Here is a 19,512-nt window from a genome sequence, read left to right as displayed (position 1 = left end):
AGATTAGATTGTTATCCCCTGTTATTTGTGGATCTGCAATAACAATCAAAGTTAGTACAATCTCCTAACCTCAATATGAGTTTGAAGAGGGACCAGATAAAGAGCCCTCAAATATCTGTCTCCTATTGGCTCATTTGTCTAGCAAAGAGAGGCAACTTTTGTCTTGAAACATGTCTTCTAAAGAGCACCACATGCGTGTTGTTCTTGTTGGGCCGAACTTTAAAGGGAGTCCACTAGCTCTCAAACAACCAAACATTTAAAGATCTCAAAGTGTATGGCACATACTATTCTCAGAAATCTGTTATTTTAGATAAAGAATAAATTACCCAGCACTCGTAACAATTCTTGAAATGTTTGTTTCTTTTCTATTTTATCTATCAAATTAATGAGCATTCCAAGCATCGTTATAAGTATTTTCTTCTTATATATGGATCCTTTGAACCACGTTTTATAAATTGCGCCATTTTTTTTCTGGATGTCTTTGGGGAAGGGGGGGGACATGGTTTTAGTGTCTTGCTGACTTATTATATAGTTTCATTAATGCAGATTTATTTGTTTCTCCTTAATATGGTAGAAAATCTTATAACAAAGCTATACAAGCTACGCTATGGCAAGCTTTGTGCAGCGCTGCGGAATCTGTAGGCGCTACATCAAATAAAGAATTATTATTATTATTATAGATTTTCTCCATGTGTTTTCCAGTGCTGTATTGCCTGATCTCTGCAGACAAAAGAGGGGCCACATTTGCATTTCCATCCCATATACACACAGTCACATGAGCTGTACTTTGCTTCTCTGCCAAGAGCCTCTAATAATAGAGGATAGTGGAATATATGACACAGATAATGTTTTCAGTGGTGTTATTACTGTTGTATGAAGATATTGTTCCAGTACTGGCACCACAGACAAAGAAACATGAAGATACGAAACAGATGCACATTTGTGGTGGTTTGGTAAAGTTTAATGGCTTGCAGAAAGAATGCATAGATGTAACCGCAGCATCGACACATTATATATTTCACATCTAGGTTATGTCATCTACCTATATGAGTAGTAATGGACCTGCCAGGGGTGATAGCATGTGATAGAAATATATGGATTAGACTTTTTTTCATGCTGAAATCAATCTATTACTATATAATACGATTTCAATGACTTATACACTCACCGGCCACTTTATTAGGTACACCATGCTAGTAACGGGTTGGACCCCCTTTTGCCTTCAGAACTGCCTCAATTCTTCGTGGCATAGATTCAACAAGGTGCTGGAAGCATTCCTCAGAGATTTTGGTCCATATTGACATGATGGCATCACACAGTTGCCGCAGATTTGTCGGCTGCACATCCATGATGCGAATTTCCCTTTCCACCACATCCCAAAGATGCTCTATTGGATTGAGATCTGGTGACTGTGGAGGCCATTTGAGTCCAGTGACCTCATTGTCATGTTCAAGAAACCAGTCTGAGATGATTCCAGCTTTATGACATGGCGCATTATCCTGCTGAAAGTAGCCATCAGATGTTGGGTACATTGTGGTCACAAAGGGATGGACATGGTCAGCAACAATACTCAGGTAGGCTGTGGCATTGCCACATTACCAAGGGGCCCAAAGAGTGCCAAGAAAATATTCCCACACCATGACACCACCACCACCAGCCTGAATCGTTGATACAAGGCAGGATGGATCCATGCTTTCAGGTTGTTGACGCCAAATTCTGACCCTACCATCCGAATGTCGAAGCAGAAATCGAGACTCATCAGACCAGGCAACGTTTTTCCAATCTTCTACTGTCCAATTTCGATGAGCTTGTGCAAATTGTAGCCTCAGTTTCCTGTTCTTAGCTGAAAGGAGTGGCACCCGGTGTGGTCTTCTGCTGCTGTAGCCCATCTTCCTCAAAGTTCGACGTACTGTGCGTTCAGAGATGCTCTTCTGCCTACCTTGGCTGTAACGGGTGGCGATTTGAGTCACTGTTGCCTTTCTATCAGCTCGAACCAGTCTGCCCATTCTCCTCTGACCTCTGGCATCAACAAGGCATTTCCGCCCACAGAACTGCCGCTCACTGGATGTTTTTTCTTTTTCAGACCATTCTCTGTAAACCCTAGAGATGGCTGTGTGTGAAAATCCCAGTAGATCAGCAGTTTCTGAAATTCTCAGACCAGCCCTTCTGGCACCAACAACCATGCCACGTTCAAAGGCACTCAAATCACCTTTCTTCCCCATACTGATGCTCGGTTTGAACTGCAGGAGATTGTCTTGACCATGTCTACATGCCTAAATGCACTGAGTTGCCGCCATGTGATTGGCTGATTAGAAATTAAGTGTTAACGAGCAGTTGGACAGGTGTACCTAATAAAGTGGCCGGTGAGTGTATATATAGTGCCCATATTATTCGAGTTATTCTAAAGGATAGTGAAAGTCCTACCAAGACTCACCCTTCAAATAGTCACCAGATATTACCTCATTCAACTATTAGCCCCCTTAGGGTAGGGTATGACATGTTCTTTCTAGAGTTATGTGAAATTTTGCTTGTTTACCTACAAGGCAGAATTCAATATTTATCTGCAGCTTGAATTTCCATCTATGTATTTGACTGCCTGTATCTTCAGTTCTGTAGATCACAGAACCAGAGGACTGATGTCATCAAAAAGCTGATATTCATTTCTTTAATATGAAACCAATATGTTCTGTATGTTTCTATGGCACTATAGAACTGAAGATAGTGGTACTTCTCCTACAACGTTTTATAATACTAATTATTATTTTCTATATAAATTATTTTCTATATTCATTTTTTATATTATACTTTTACTTATATAGCGCACACAGACTACGCAGCGCTGCACAGAGCTTGTCAAATCGGTCCTTAACTAATTCAAAATATGACTCTTCTTTGCTCATATTCACATTTTTTTTTACATTAGATTTATTTTATTGGTAAGCGGGCGAGATTTCTTGTACAGAGGAAATTCTAGAAAGGACATTTCATCTACAGGGGGCTAGTAGTTTAAAAGCATTGTCCAATTTAGCCCCTGTCCGCAGGTTAAGGCCTAACTTGTCAATCAGTGCCGGCCTTGGTTATGGGACCCCACAGATCACGAGAATAAGAGTTGTACCCCAAATGAACAGAGCAGAAAGGCGTGCATGCCCTTTTTAAAGGGGTTGGCCACTTTACCTCACGTTTTTGTAGTGTTTGTGTAAGTGTGGGAGGCAGGATAATAATAATTATAATAATTCTTTATTTATATAGTGCACAGATTACGCAGCGCTGCACAGAGCTTTGCCAAATCAGTCCCTGTCCCCAGTGGGGCTCACAATCTAAGCAACCTACCAGTATGTTTTGGAGTGTGAGAGGAAACCGGAGGACCTGGAGGAAACCCACACAAACACAGAGAGAACATACAAACTCTTTGCAGAGGTTGATCTGGGTGGGACTTGAACCCAGGACCCCAGCACTGCAAGGCAGAAGGGCTACTCACTCAGCCACCGTGACATCCATATATTAGGTAACTCACCAATATACATCTATTAATAGTTCTGCTCTGCTTCTTCATATGAAAAGTATAGACTCCTGTCTTTTACCTCATCAGCCAGACATTCCTGACCAGAAAATATCTAACTGGTGATGGGTCATGGGCTGTTATAGATCACAAGACAGGAGGCTTCACTTTGCATATGAAGAAAGCAGAGTAGAACTATTAATAGATGTACAGGCGGTCCCCAACTTAAGAACACTCGACTTACATACGACCCCTAGTTCCAACGGACTTCTGGATATTGGTAATTTATTGTACTTTAGTCCTAGGCTACAATAATCAGCTATAACAGTTATCACAGGTGTCTGTAATGAAGCTTTAGTGTTAATCCTGGTTCTTATGACAACCCAACATTTTTAAAATCCAATTGTCACAGAGACCAAAAAAGTTCTGGCTGGGATTACAATGATAAAATATACAGTTCCGACTTTCTCATTCTATTTATTATTGTACACTAAATTCAATAAAAGTAATTTGGTGATACAAACTCAGAATATTGAGTCCAGTGCTTGCCGATTTTACCCTTTGGTCTTCTTGGGAAACTAATGCGTATCGGACACTCCTAAACTCCGCATGAGTCTTTTCCAAGACAGTTACAGGATAGCGCAGGAAACGTCTCATCTATCTAACCATTGCAGTGGCGTGTGGGGGTTAAATATAGTTTTACTAAACTTCATTATTATGTAAAAGCATTAGGAAATCTTCAGATCAGAACGAATTATATTTGGTATGTCCTCTTGGTGGCTTTTTAGTCTGGGGTCTTTTAGTCAGATAGAGAAGATTCCAATTTCATTATATAACATCAAGCAATTGCAGTAAACCCATCACCCTTTTACCCTGCATACCCCGTGCCTGGCACTTCCCAGACACCATGCCTCTGTTCTTAGCTCTTTATATGAGTGTATATACAGTGCTAATGTTGAGAAGAACAAACACTGAAAGACATGCCTGAAAGCAGCAAAGGTTAGAGTGATTCCTGTTGGTCCTTATTATTTTTTTTACTGGAATGCTCCATTCAAAAGACAAAGCTGCTTTCACAAAGCTGCATTAGACTTAAAGGAAATCTACCATTTGTTTTTATGCAATGTGAACCAAACATATCTGGAGAATGCTGTAGCTACACTGTTGCAGAAACATATCTTGTTTAGTCCCTGAGCTAAAAGACAATTATAAAATTCAGGGCTTTGGGAAAGCTGCGTGCCTACATAAACAGATTAGACACTGAGCTGGATGACTCATACGCAGCAGCTGGAGGATGGTGCAGCGATTGATTACTTCTTCCTGTCAGGGACAACACAGTGATAACATATTCCCGGCTTACTCTGGGCAGGACAAGGTTGGAGCTGTGCATAATTAGGGTAAGAGGAGAAGTGGCAGGGCAGTCACAGGAGTGACAGAGCCTCATTATCATAATATAATAGTTTTTTCAGCAAAACCACTCAGTTCAGGGATTAAACAAGATATGCTTCTGCATCAGTGTAGCTACAGCATTCTCAAGGTATGTTTGGTTCATAATGCATGAAAGCAAATGGTAGATTTCCTTTAAGTTTTATGACTGATACAGTTAACAGGCATCTTGGATGTGTGCTCTTCTCTACACTAGTTTTTTTTGTTATCTTCTTTCCACAGCAGAGTATATAATTTGATCTGTGAGTATTAAACTGCTGGTACCCCCAACTATCACAAGTGAATTGGAGTGTTGTAGATAACCGAGCAATGTGCTTTACAATTCCGGACAGTGCCTATTGAATGGAGCGTTACACATGCTAACCCATTTTTTATTTCATGTGGGTGGTACCAACAGTTGGACCCGCATAGATCAGATGGTTATCCCTTTTACTGAGAGTAGAACACACTATCAAATATGACACTTCCCACTTAGTTGAGGTTTTGGAGACCTAAGTGACCGCTTCCAGGGGGTAGAGACTGTTAGCCGTATGTTTTGCCTGCAGTGGCCTCTGTGGGTCACACGTGGCACTACGTGACAAGCATTCAAACACATGTACAATACTACTCAGAATTACTTCAAATCAACAGGGGATCATAAAGAAGATATTTATCATATGATGTCCCCCTTGCCGTGGTAGATAATTCAGTGGGTTAATTCTTCGCCAGGTGTGGCCTGATGTAGAATTGCGCTATGGCCTGCGCCTGAACAGGCTTATCCTGCAGCTTATAAAACCCAAAAAGAGAGGAGCCACAGGTCCTTGTAAACATACAATTTTATTGATTATCAATAAAAGCCACATATAAACATTAGATTCAAATATTTAGATATTGTGTGACTCCAACAAGTTGTGATGTGTTTAATTACATTTAATACATAGGGGGTCATTTACTAAGGGCCCGATTCGCATCTTTGCGACGGTTTTCCCGAATTTTTCAGTTTTGCCCCGATTTTCCCTGTATTGCCCCGGGATTTCAGCACAGGTGATCGGATTGCGGCGCATCGGCGCCGGCATGCACGCGTCAGAAATCGGAAAAACTGCCACATTAAAAAAAAAAAAAAAAAGTGTTGCTCGACGCACTTACCTTCATCCAGGATGGCTCAATGAACTCCAGTGCGTTCTGATGCTCTTCAGCGCAGCAGCGACACCTGGTGGACGTTGGAGGAACTGCCTTAGTGAATCCCGGCCGGACCCGAATCCACCGCAGACAATGCGCCGCTGGATCACGAATGGACCGGGTAAGTAAATCTGCCCCAAAATCTCAATAGGGGGTATGCCAATTCATGATGTAAAATTTCACATTTATATTGATAGTGGGGGACATAATAAATTTTTACACATCACAGGATATATACCTGGACACAATGTTTGTAGCAACAATAAACAGTCCTCATATCAATCCACAGGTATCCTATCCTATATCTTGTCCGCAGATGTGGGGCCAAAACCCCCCACGTTGGCCCATTCTGTCACCACACGCACCCCCTTCCTGTCCCTTCCATGCCCACGTGGTGTGAAGGTGGCATAATAGGACATAAGCGCAATTCCTGGCCGCTCACCACTAATTGCGGATATTTTAGCGCTTTTACAACAGAAAACTGGTGCTCAAGACCTGATAAATGTGGCCCAATCAGTCTCATTATATGTGAAATAGGATTTTCTTCCTCGAGCAAGATCTCTGTTTCTTAAGAGCAGTGTTCTGTGCTAACTGATTGTTATTCTGGGCAATGGATTAGCGTTTAATAAATCTAATATGATTGGGAAAGTCATTTATAATGCTCTCACCCTGGCTGTTGGCTACATCTTGTAGAATTGTGTGATGGATGCTTGTAGTTAATAGTTTTCTGATTCAGAATCATTTGTCACTAGTGCATGTGTTTGTAATCTGCATACATCGCACATTACTATTATTACTATTATTATAGTGTTTTGCTTTCAGATGAGCTGATTATTTTAGCCGTAGACCGGTTACAATAGCCGGTGCCAGAAGTACATGTTAAGCAGGGATAGATGACACGTTAGCTAACCTTGAGGTAAATCCTGCCACGTAATGGTGCCGGAGATGTGGCAATAACATTTAGCAAGAACAAGTGGTGACATGTATGCAACACGTTTACATGTTTATCTTATTACAGGCAGTCCCAGAGTTACGTACAAGATATGTTCTTTACCTTTGTTCTTAAGTTGAATTTGTATGCATGTCGGAACTCTATATTTTATAATTGTAGCCTCAGACAAAAAATTCACTGCACCATCCCCCAACTGCTGTGTATGAGTCGTCCAGCACAGGTTGATTAGTCCTGTCTGGACAGTCCAGAAAGCTCTGAGTATTGTGTTTATGTACGGTAGCCTGCATGCAACCTAGCCTTCCCAAGGTCCTGAATTTTATAATTGTTTTTTGAGCAAAGCCACTCAGATCATGGATTAAACAAGATATGTTTCTGGAATAGTGTAGCTACAGCATTCTCAAGGTATCTTTGTTCCACAATGCATGAAAACATATGGTAGGTTTCCTTTAATTTTGACTGGAGTGTTGCTTTAAAGTTTGGGCCATCCCGAGGGTTCTCTGGTGGGCCACTCCAACACTGGGTTTATTTCAATCACTGGGAATGTTGAAATCTAACCTGCTCAACACTTTTATCCATTGATCATGGGAGAGTCTAGGGCCCCCATACACATTACATGGATAGAGGATCCTACAGGAATTTGCCCATTAGACTCCAGGGAGTGACCAGCTTTACAAAAAGCTCTGTTCTCCTTTAAGGTCCTTACTTGTTCTAGTGGGCTGCTTATGAATCTAGGTTGCAAGAAGATACAAAGGTTAATCAGTGACGGTGTCCAAGTCTACATGATAATTGCTGTTTTCCTTTTATCACCGTCCCTGGCTGCTAATACAACAGGAAAGCAAATACGGATTTAGGAAGTGGACATAAAATCTTTTAAATTTGTGCATTGAGCTTGCCAAACATTCCTCTTGTGCACTTGCTTCAGCCTCCAACTCGAAAGAAATTGGGTTTTAAATGTTAAATTCAAACATTTGTGTTTCCGCGTTGGAGGGAGTTATTCATAGATGTGTGTGTGTCGATCCCAAGCGGCAAGAAGTGCATCTTTTATAAATGCTTGTGTCTGTTTTGGGTCCAAAATAAATATTAGGGCACTTATTGGTTGTCCTGGCATCTTCCTGAAGGATGAACAGAGGCCTGTGTAACAGGAAGCATGCACGTTTTCATTGCCGACCGTCTTTTATGACCGTGTAAAAACATTTTATTTTATTCAATCCTCTCTGTACTATAGATAAATTGAAGGACAATTTCTTATGTTTCATGGTTGGAACGAGAACCTTGAGTTGACTTGTTCCTGCCTAGAATTTATGGGAATCTGAGATAGCCTTGGTTATTTTTTATTTTTTATTTTTTTAAAGATTTGTTAGCACATTCTGTCTTCACTAATCCTGCATGAACACACACTTGTTCTCCTATGAAATCCATCATTGCCATATGAATGTTGATGTGTCCCACTCTGTTGCAGCAAGGTAATGAAGAATTATACAATCACTGCACTTAAATGTAGGAGCTTCATTAAAACCGGTTGTCCAGTAACCTCCAAAAAAAATTTACAAATTTAAGATGAATAAAAACAGCCTCCTCAGAGGACTGCTGGGCAAACATTTAAAAAAGAACTGTTACCTGTAAAAACGGCACCAGGAGCTGCTTACTAAAGTAAGCAGCTCCTAGTGCTACAACAGATGCAGCAGTCTTACACGGAAATCTCCAATAACCCCAGCAGACACTGCTGCGAACTACAATAGAAACACCGGACCGCACTGTAAGCGGTCCGGCGTATTCTTGAGCCTATAGAAGGCTTGGACCGCCCCTTGCTCTCCATGGGCCACCGTTGACTGCTTGGCTTCACCCACCCCCCGGATTGAATACATGAATTACATCCCTTTCCATCAGCCCCATCCGATGGGTGAACTTGATGGACATATGTTTTTTTTTGCAACGTTGGTAACCATGTCCCTACAAATTTTGATGGCTGCATGTTAATAATAATAATAATTCTAATAATATTTTATAAAATAAATATATTTTTTTTCCTTTTTTCAACGTTGGTAACATGTCCCTACAAATTTTGATGACCCCCCTTTTTTCCATCTTTATCCCATGCCATTAGTTAGATTCCATTGTCCATCATTTAGTCCGGTGTATCCCTGTTATAAACACACTCTGTAATTGCACCTCTTCATGGCATAGATGTTCCCCTCTCCCTTTGTTATCTGTCTTGCCATAAAGCACTGAAACACGCACATGTTGAAGTAATAATTCTGGCATCCTCGCAGCCTGTCAGCAGAGAGACAACATATTTATCTGGGAGCAAAAATGGCTCGGCAAAAGTTTGCCAAGACACTGTCAACTCTCAGACCTTTTTTTTTTTCTTTTTAGAAAATAACTTTCACCTGAATTTCCCTAAAACATTACAATAGAGGCATATCGTAATAATAAAAATATGCTTTATTTCTATGCCTTATGTACAATATATGGATCACAAAGGGCTTTATACCCTTTAAGTATGTTTGTATGTAGTCCCATGGGAGTGGCCAGTGAGGAGTTGGGCAGACATGTACGATGTCCTATGGGGGGAGGAGATATGGGGGACATGGGAGGTTTATTTTAATTTAAAATCAATGCATGACAGAGCCTTTACCTGAGGGTGGGTTGGGGGGGTACCGCTCCTCATTGGCCACTCCCAGGGGACTCAGCTGTGCAAAAAGAAAGGTAAACTTTGATCTAACTTATCTTTTGTATTTGGAAAAAGCCAGTTTTATTATAAAAATGTGTACACCATTCTCTATGGGGACATTGGGGAGCCAGAAAAAGGGCTTCTGATGACAGGTTCCCTTTAAGAGACCAATAAAAGCATTAAAAATGCAACCCAGATTTATAGTAACTATTTATGGCTATATATATATATTTATTATATAATATTCTAGACCCTGGTAGACAGGCATGCAAAAATCTTTTGGAAAGTATACCCATTTGACTTCCCAAACTTTTGTTTACATGGATTAGAAAGTGTGAGCTTATTATGATAACAATAAAGTTCAAAGAAGGTATCTGGTGATAGTGCCAGAATGTCTGTACTCTATATACACACATACATAAAATGTACCAATGGAGTTAACAGATTTTTAAGCATATTTGCAGTCACGTTCATAGAAGACATAATTTAAAACATTTCTGCTTTGGCTTCATCTGAGTTACTGATCTTTTTGGCTGTAGGAATTCTATTTAAGTCTGTAGCAGAGCTGGCAAGTATAGAAAACAGCAATAAATGGGCAGCAAGCTATTGGGGCTCAATAATATGATTATTAAATTTTTTTTGAGCGCCATTAATTCCGTGGTGCTGTAGATTCAATGCAAGTACAAAAAGTACATTGATTTGGAACATGTGGAAGTAGGACCCTATGCTTGACGGTTCACAGTTTATATGGGAATGTAAATGAAGACACTAGGTGAGGAAGCAGAGCAGTGGGGTTATTGTGTGTTTTAGGCAATTCTAAATATTTGTTTAGATTGTCCACAGAAAACATAAGACTCAACCTGATAATGTATACCCATTATATACATCATTATTCTGAGTACTTTTCAGGATAAACTGCTGTTTGTATAGCTAAAGAGTTTTTCTGGTATTGTTATGACTAGTTTACAGCAGTTTTTCCCTCTGCAGACTCCTTGTATGGCTGTCGTACAGGACAAAGTATAGCTCTGTCAAACTTGGTCTGTGCGGGAAATTTATCAGGGCTTGTATACCAGTTTTCTGGTTTACAAGAGCTGAAATAATGGCAATTACTGGCATACCGCCAGTAATTGGGATTATTGACCCCTTTGCACCTCCTCCAGGCCAAGGGGGTGTGACGGGGGCACGACCGTAGCACTCACTACAGTCAGGCTGTGGTCTGGCAAAGGATCCACCACCACAGTGGCCCTGCTTAATGCATTAGAAGGCCAGCAAATGCAGCCCACACATTGACCAAGTATGTCAGACTGGTGCAGCATCCTTAATCCTCTATTCTCTGTGAGCTATTTGGTAAAAAGTAGCTGCTCTGATATGCTACATACGCAGCATACTGAGAAAACACAATATCCTGTACCAACACTCTTTATGACCTATAGCGTGGTGCTTGAGGTGATTCAGAAAACTTATTTCTGGCTTTAGCAGTGTGTTACTATGGGTCTGCTTGACTCCTCTTCTCTCCCTCCCTTTCCCTCTCTGTAGACTTCTATGGCGGAGTGAAATCTGATTCTTTAGTAAGCTTACAGTTCGTTCTTATGAACCAAAATGGAAAGTTTCTTTACAAGTTAGTGATCAGTTAAAGGGGTTTGCCCATGAAAGACAATTCTCAAATTTCAATCCCCTAGTGATGTTTACATAATAAAGATCATTTTTAACCCCTTACTTTACAAATGTACTCAGTTTTATTGCTGTTTTAGCTTCTTTCACTCAGTGAGGGTAAAATTCGAGAGTGTGGGCGGGGACTCTCTAAGCAGGCACTTCATAATTCCTCTGTCTGCTGACAATGTGCTTAGATTATCAGGGTATAGGGTTTATCTACACTTTCATTTAGCTTTTGAACATTCACTAGTATTTGACATTTGGAAAGAGATGAGACAGATCAGAGATGAGAGATCCATGAAATGCATATTACACATGACATTCCCCCCTCTACTATCACAGCCATTACATACACATAGCTCTACTATATGTCTCCCTTCTTATCTCCTGGATAAAGATCTTATCTGCATGTAGCTTGTAGCTTTACTCTCCTCACAATGCTGTTGTTTGCTGGCAGGAAGTGTCTGCGTGTGTGTGTGATCTCGTCCTGGAATGCAAGGGTGGCGACTAGGAGAGGAGCTCATTGCAGCGTCAGATCGGAAAACACTATGTGTACCCGACTCTAAAGTCAAAGAATCCAGGTTTGGGTCCAGGGGCAACCAAAATTGTGTACACTAGGACATTGAATTAGAGAATGTGTTATTTTGTTATCCCGAGTATATTTAAGAATCTTGTCCTCGTGGGAATACCCCTTTAAGAGTTAAGTGGTCTCCTGTATTACAATACATGTAGAGAGTTTCTACGGCTTCACATTTATTACATTGCATATTTATAGTAATGTATGGATGATGATGTACATATGTATTAAACCTCTTATGTGTGGAACAGACATGTATCGGTTTGTATTCACTTGAAATCTGGCATGTTGTGAGATCTTGTGAAGAGAGGTTGTCAGGCGCTCAATATGGGAATCATTATACAATATATCCCAGAGCATTCCCTCAGCTTGCTTCAGTTTGCTAAAGATTAATATTTTGTAGGAAGCCGAAGCCGGCCAACGTCCAGAATTTAATCAAGATTTGTCGAATGAAAATATTTGCATTGGCAATGTCAGGGCGAAGCTTTGCATCACCCACCTTCATCTGTAGAGGCCCGCGCTGCACTTGTGAGCTTATATGGTCACCTGTTGAATATCATGTATGGAAATTTCACTCACACACAGACTTGATATATTCTGTAAATATTAAATCTGCGTGGGAAAAATCAAAAAGCTGGTTTTAGCATGCATTCCCATGTCAGACGCTCTAAAATGCATATTTATTAGTAAAGCAGCTGAATGGAGCACATCATTGGAACAAATATAGATTGTCTTTGTAAGTCATGGGGTGACTGGAGTGCTTAAAGGGCTTGGTCACTTTTACATCATGTTTTTGTAATGTGAGTGCAAATTTGGTGGGGCAGGAAATTCTGTAATTTACATCTATTAAAAGTTCTGCTCCGCTTTATTGATATGTAAAGTGAAGCCTAATATCAACCAGACATTCCTGACCATAAAATGGCACCAGGCGGAGGGTCATGTGATCTATGCCCAGCCATGCCATCTATGGAGCTTGAGTGAGGAAAGGGATTTCTATCTGGAGCTGGGTTGTTATAGTATAGAGGAGCCTTTCATAGGCTGAGGTTTGCCATCAATATCTGCCTATTATGCCATGCCCGAAGACATGTACACGCTGCTCCCTGAAGAGACACTCTATATAGATACTTCCTTCTACGGCTTAAAGATGATGGACCCTATTTGTTAACTCATAGCTTCCGGATAGAGTTAGGGTTCCTAAATAAGACTCACCCTCTTACACGTAATCCAACTTTATGGACCCACATAAGAAGAGTAAAATTAGAGTAAGAGAGAGAAAAAAAAACATTTACGTAAGGGTACATTCACACAGCAGTATGCCCGCCGCCAAATTTGCGGCCGCATGTACGTCCCCGCAGACGGCCATGTGAATGTGCCCTAAAGTTGGACAATAATCAATAATTATCATTATGATTCCTTTGTATCCTTGTGGCTTAACTGGACCACATTCTGTACTTCTGAAGACTTGTCCTCCTGGCTCACAATGGAGGACAGAGATGAGGTTGATTCCTTGGTTTACCCCTCCTTTTCCTCTTATGTGTCTGTCTTTTTGTCTACTATCAGGGTTCTTGTTATTTGTCGTTGCTCTAGCAGTATCTCCACTGTTAGTATTAGAAGTTGCAGATTGTTGCTTTTTTAGGCATTGTACTCTTTCATACATGCAGCGAGCTATTCTTTAAAGCCTGTGTTCTTTTAAAAACTGTGATACCTGCAACCTAATTTTTTCCATTAGAACATATTTTGTTATTACAAAAATCTTTCTGTAATTAAAAGAGATGTAGTAAGACTTGTATTGCCAAAGGGCCTCCATAAAGTTAGATTTCAATCCTAACTTGCGTATGGTGAGTCCCCGGGAGGTCAAGGGGTGCAGCTGCAGGACCCTGTGTGCCTGTGTCTCAGTCTTCTCATGCATTCTCCCTCTACTCCAAACCATCAGCCTCCCCTGCCTGATTAATGCACATGACAGGAAGTATTGATCGGGGGTTCCTTGATGAGTGTGGAGGAGACTGAGACATAGGCTGACCCCTCCCAGGGGAATCACCACAAGCTGCTGGCAGGTAGTCAGGTAATGTGAAATAAAATTTTATAAAGTACTGAAATGAATTCGAATGCTGAGACATTTTTAACATCAGCACATCATAAGCTATTGGAACCTGTCACCAGCTATAAAATTGCATTCTGGGTGACATGTTAATTTTGAAGGCAGTTTTTTTTAGATATATTTGATTCTTAATGTGGAAATGTGGCCATCACGCTTCTAGAACAAAGAAATATTACCGGTCAGAAGTTTCAAGTGTTTGAAAATGTTATCTATCGCTTAAGTCAACTGCTTCTTCGATATCTTTCATTGTGAGCAGCCCCCATGGATTTTGTGTTTAATGATCTAGTGCAATATAATTAGTGTCATTGAAGGGGAGCATTATTACATAACAATAACCTTCTGCTCCAAAAATAAACTTAGATGCTGAATCCAAATATTTACTGCACAAGAGGCTTCAGTTGCTATATGACAGCCGGTGAGTTTGGCCGAGCTAGAATCTTTCTGTTTACGTTTTTACGGGTTATGTTCTCTTATGTTATTCTTAAATTTCTTATGGATTGAGATTCTATATTTTTCATTAGAAGACAAGACTTATTAATGTCAAATCGCTGCTCTACATGTGAATAAATGTATTACTAGCCATATGCTTGAGTTACCTATTGCCTTTATTAAGTTTTAGGCAGGGCTTAAAGGAGAACATACATTTTCATACAATAAACATTTATCCTGTTGACATTTTGTCCAAAAATCGAAAAGATAAACTGTAATTGCTTTAGTTCTAAATTTTATATTTAAATGACATTAAAGTAATTTATGTTACATTGCAAAATATTTTACCTATTCTAGTGCTCTGTAATAGAGCAGAAGGAGCTGAGGAGATTGTACATTGTGTCCTATCTGCAAGCAGCATGTTATAGAGCGGGATGTGCTGAGCAGATTGTACATAGTGTCCTATCTGCAGGTATCATGTTAAGGAGTACAGGCAGTCCCCGGATTACATACAAGATAGGGTCTGTAGGTTTGTTCTTAAGTTGAGTTTGTATGTAAGTTGGAACTGTATAATTTATAATTGTAATCCCAGCCAGAACTTTTTTGGTCTCTGTGACAATTGGATTTTAAAATTGTTGGGTTGTCATAAGAATCAGGATTAAGACTAAAGCTTCATTACAGACACCTGTGATAACTGTTACATCTGATTATTGTAGCCTAGGACTAAAGTACAATAAATTACCAATATCCAGTGGTCCGTTTGTAACTAGGGGTCGTATGTAAGTCGAGTGTTCTTAAGTAGGAGACCGCCTGTAGTAGGAGCTGAGCAGATTGTACATACTGTCCTACCTACAGCCAGCATGTTATAGAGCAGGAGGAGCTGAGCAGATTACACATTGGGGGACATTTACTATGGCGTTTCCGCCAGTTTTGTGGCGCTCTCACCACATCTTCTGCTCTCCTACCTATTTATTAGCTGTCGGGGACAGAAAAAATGACTTTTTCCGTCTGCTCCGACTCTTCTCCGAAAAGGGGCGTGGCTTTGGCGGAGTGGAAACTCAGACACAATTAATATGTGTCACAGCCATTTTTGGGCGCTGTAAACTGGCGGAAAGTAGACCAAAAGAAAACTGGTCTAGCAGGGACTGTTGGACACATTTCTGGTGCTCGGGACAGATTTTTGGTCCCAGGGACAGAAAATGGGCTCGGGGACAGAAATGTCTCTGCACAGCTCCACAATATTAAATGTGTGTCTTCTTACCGAGAGCAGGTCGGTAACAAAGCCAATGCAGACACCGACACTTTAAGTAAATGTCCCCCATAGTGTCCTATCAGCTAAACAGAAGTAAGCCTAACTTATTTCTTTGTTCAGTATTCTTTACATAGTTCTTCTTTTTGGCTTTATGTGATTATGAAGTTTATTTACAGTTATACCTTTTTTTTGTTGTAGGTGCAGTCCTGCTGGCGAATATACAAGGTTTATCACTAAATGTCGACCCAGTGTTGTATACGTGGCTTCTATACCAACCTCAAAGGAAAGGTGATCGACCGTCACAACAGGTAATGGTATGGATATCTGTAGAAATTTCATTTTGAATCACTTGTGATTTTTCTAAAATAGTTAACCAAATGTATAAAAAAAAGAGAGGCGATAAAAAGAAATTTGGTTTCATGTTCACAAAAGCCATATCACACTGTAAGGCTGTTATAAAGTCTAGTTTTATCGTGGCAGCAGAGACTGCAAAATCAGCCTGGCTCTAGGTTCTCCTATCTTACCAAGTCAGGCCCCATCCACAGCATAGGGCCTAACTTGCTGATCAATGGGGGTCTTAGTGATCTGAAAACGGGAGTTTGTGCAGCGGCTGCTCCTTTCGTTTCCATGGAGCTGACCGAGACAAGTGCGAAAAATGGAAACTCAAAAAATAAAAAAGGCTGCATCCAAAGGAGTTAATGAGGGAGAGTTTCCATGGGACATGAGTGATGGATATTTGAATAATATGAAATAAACTAAAATTTGAAATAAGAAAGAGTCTGTGGTCAGAATTGTTCATACATCAGAGCTTCCATGTAACATCCCTGACACAATGCCTCAGCACTGTACAAGGCGTGTGTCCTCATTTTGCTGTGCTCTGTTCCCTCTGCAGTTGTTGGGTATTGGCCATGGAGATCTGGGCAGCTATAACTTTACTAAAATAACTTTATTTTTATGCTAGCTGCAGAACTGTAAAAAAGTGCATTCATTTTCAATGATCATTGCTGGGTTTGTAAGATTTAGTTGTGCTGCTGTGTGAGATCTTAAAGCACAGCCCTTCCCCTCTGCTCTGAGTCACTACCGGGGCAAAGGGACTGTGCTGTATTCAGGGAAGTGATCAGGCCGCAACTATCATACATAAAAGGTATTCTTACACAAATCTCCAGTATTGCTATCTGATATCTGCAGTTTTTCATGTTCTAAAATGATGATTGATTCCCTTGTTTCCATTTAAAATGGTGACATTTTTTAACTTTTGGACCATTGTATATTTGAGTTTGACTCCCCCATGACCTTCCCGTAATTGTTTCCTAGATACTTTTTGAATAGAGAGAAGGTTCATGTTTTGATCTGATTTTTAGAAACTACCGTTTTTTTCGGACTATAAGGCGCACAAGAAATCCTTTGATTTTCTCAGAAATCAAAGGTGCGCCTTATACTCCAGTGCGCCTTATATATGAACCGTACTTACAGACAACAGCTGCCTTAAACTGTGCACAGGTCTGCCACCTGCTGGTCATCCATCCTTATAATCAGGTGCGCCTTATAATCCGGTGCGCCTTATATATGAACCTAGACATTTTAGCAGGCATTTATTGATGGTGCGCCTTATAATCCGGTGCGCTTTATAGTCCGATAAATGCGGTATGTTAAAATATGACATTTTTAGTAATAGGTGCCTGTATACTTTCCATAGAGGGATTTGCCTATGGATACAAACTAAGGCTGCATTCACACAAACGTATGGTGGGCATACGTTCGCCGCGATGGAGAGGAGTGGTGACCCCTCCCCTCTCTATAGCTATGCATGGCGCACGGCGCCGTAACGCAGGGAGATAGGACATGACCTGTTCTTTTTCCCATGCATGGAGCAGTACGGTATTGCTGCGTGTGGCCATGTATGGCCACAGACCCCCTACGGTCGTGTGAATATAGCCTAACACTGACTTATCCACTGGGTTATCTGTGCATCTTTTTGGATTGTGCCGTAGTTGAAGATCTCACTTTGATAGCCCCCAGGAACCAGTCCGGTTATTGAAAGGTGTAAACAGTGACAGCTCCTGTTTCTGGCTCTGCTCTGGCAGCGATCCTGTGAACCTGCTAAACACTTAATTTATTCCAGTTTTACCTTTCACCTGCCCAATGCACAACATTGCACTGTTTATTTTTTCTACTCAGCCGCTGGGATCCGCTCCTCTTGCCATGCCACTGTCGAGGAAGAAGGAGGATGAGGTGTCAATTGGCAGCACGCCCTTGGCAAAGCAGGCATCGAATCAGCCGTCTGAGTATGCCAGCAGCCCTGTCAAAACAAAAACCGTAACAGGTATGCTCTCTTCTATAGCTGAGAAAATACATATCGGGAGCTTTTAGTGGGTCAGCTGTGCAAACACGCTCAGGCACCTTTGGGCTTTTCACAAATAGCCCCTGTGTTAGAGATTTAATGTTTCTATAATTAAAAGCCATCCGTTCTTATTTTTTCTACAGCTCATGTTCTGCTTTTCTTCTTGTTAATTTTTTTTTGTAACTACAACATTACTTCTGTTTCCCTCATTTTGTTTTAAAGAAGCACATGTTTGCCCTCTAGCTCTGTAAGGTGACAAAATCCCTTCGTTTACTCATGTGCACTGTGAAAGTGCGTATAGCAGAAATGTATAATTGGCAAAAACTCTGGTCATAGTATAATCCCAAACCTATATATAAATGCTACGGCAGGTTCCACTTGCACCAGTGTTTCCTCCTTTTCCAGTCCTCAAAGAAACCCATGTCTTACAGAGGGCGAGGGGGGTTGTTAAGCCAAATTGGAGATGGGATATTTGGGGCATATTCTTATTGACTGATTCTGCTGCTGAATTTCTATAAGAGACACTAAACTATGACTTGCTGTGCAAAAATAAAAAACAAGTAAAAAGCGTGAAACTCGGCAAGTACTGGGACTCCCAGCGATCATGAGGACAGGATTTGAATAGTGATTTGTCCTTAAATTATGCCTAATAATGAAAAATGCCACATGGGGAATAGTATTTGAACACATGAAGAAAGAGAGGTGCAAAAAGCCAAGGAAAGTCATGTCACCAGCTGAAACCTATCAGTAATGAGAAAGCAATTATGACTTTTAGTGAAAAATAGTATCATCTGCTTCAACTGATGGCCTATACAAAGGTGTGTTATTATCAAAATTCCACACTGGTCCATCAGGAGTTCTGAGATTTGATATTGGACTTCCAGGTTTTTCCTATTACAGCACTTATCGTCTGCAGCAGTTTTACACATTTTAATCAGCCGGCAGTGTCTATGCTAATGCTCTGTTGCTATATAGTTGTTTAAAATAGGGATCTTGTTGTTCATACCTTCACATTTAGATGCTTATTACCTATCATATATGATGAGCTGCAGTTTGGGAAATGTTCTCCTTTCTCCAGTGTACGAAATTTGATTGCGCTCTATAAATAATGATTATTATTATTGTTAGAAGTGACAAATGGAGATGCCTGAGTAAACCTAGAACTAACTCTGTAATGATCTATCATGCGTCTGCTTCTGTTAGTGAATTGTATCCACATGAAGACATCATGACAGTGTCACACATGCCAGATAGTAAAATAAGGAATGTGATGAGAGTGTCTACGTATTATAACATCAGGTTATTGGTCTCTTTCGCCTAGCAATTAAATCTCAGCATAGAAGTTAGATTAAAAAATATAATTTCATTTACAGTCATTGGTGGAATTGCAGAGCTTTTTTGCAGGGTAATAGCTATGTTCTTCGTTCTGTGGTGTGCAG

The 19,512-nt window shown here is 40.5% G+C and overlaps 1 protein-coding gene across 6 annotated transcripts in view; it reads left to right on the top strand.

Annotated features, from left to right (window-relative positions):
* Nucleotides 1–19,512, top strand: part of VPS13B (vacuolar protein sorting 13 homolog B) — a 629,099-nt gene that overhangs the window by 256,950 nt on the left and 352,637 nt on the right. For all 6 annotated transcript variants that reach the window (XM_072151499.1, XM_072151498.1, XM_072151501.1 and 3 more), the window contains exons 20-21: nt 15,931–16,040; nt 17,911–18,055. In XM_072151499.1, the coding sequence (XP_072007600.1) occupies nt 15,931–16,040; nt 17,911–18,055 (255 nt within the window). The remainder of the gene's footprint in view (nt 1–15,930; nt 16,041–17,910; nt 18,056–19,512) is intronic.

Source organism: Engystomops pustulosus, chromosome 5, assembly GCF_040894005.1.
Source record: "Engystomops pustulosus chromosome 5, aEngPut4.maternal, whole genome shotgun sequence".
Classification (NCBI taxonomy): domain Eukaryota; kingdom Metazoa; phylum Chordata; class Amphibia; order Anura; family Leptodactylidae; genus Engystomops; species Engystomops pustulosus.
This window is presented reverse-complemented; position numbering and strand designations above follow the sequence as displayed.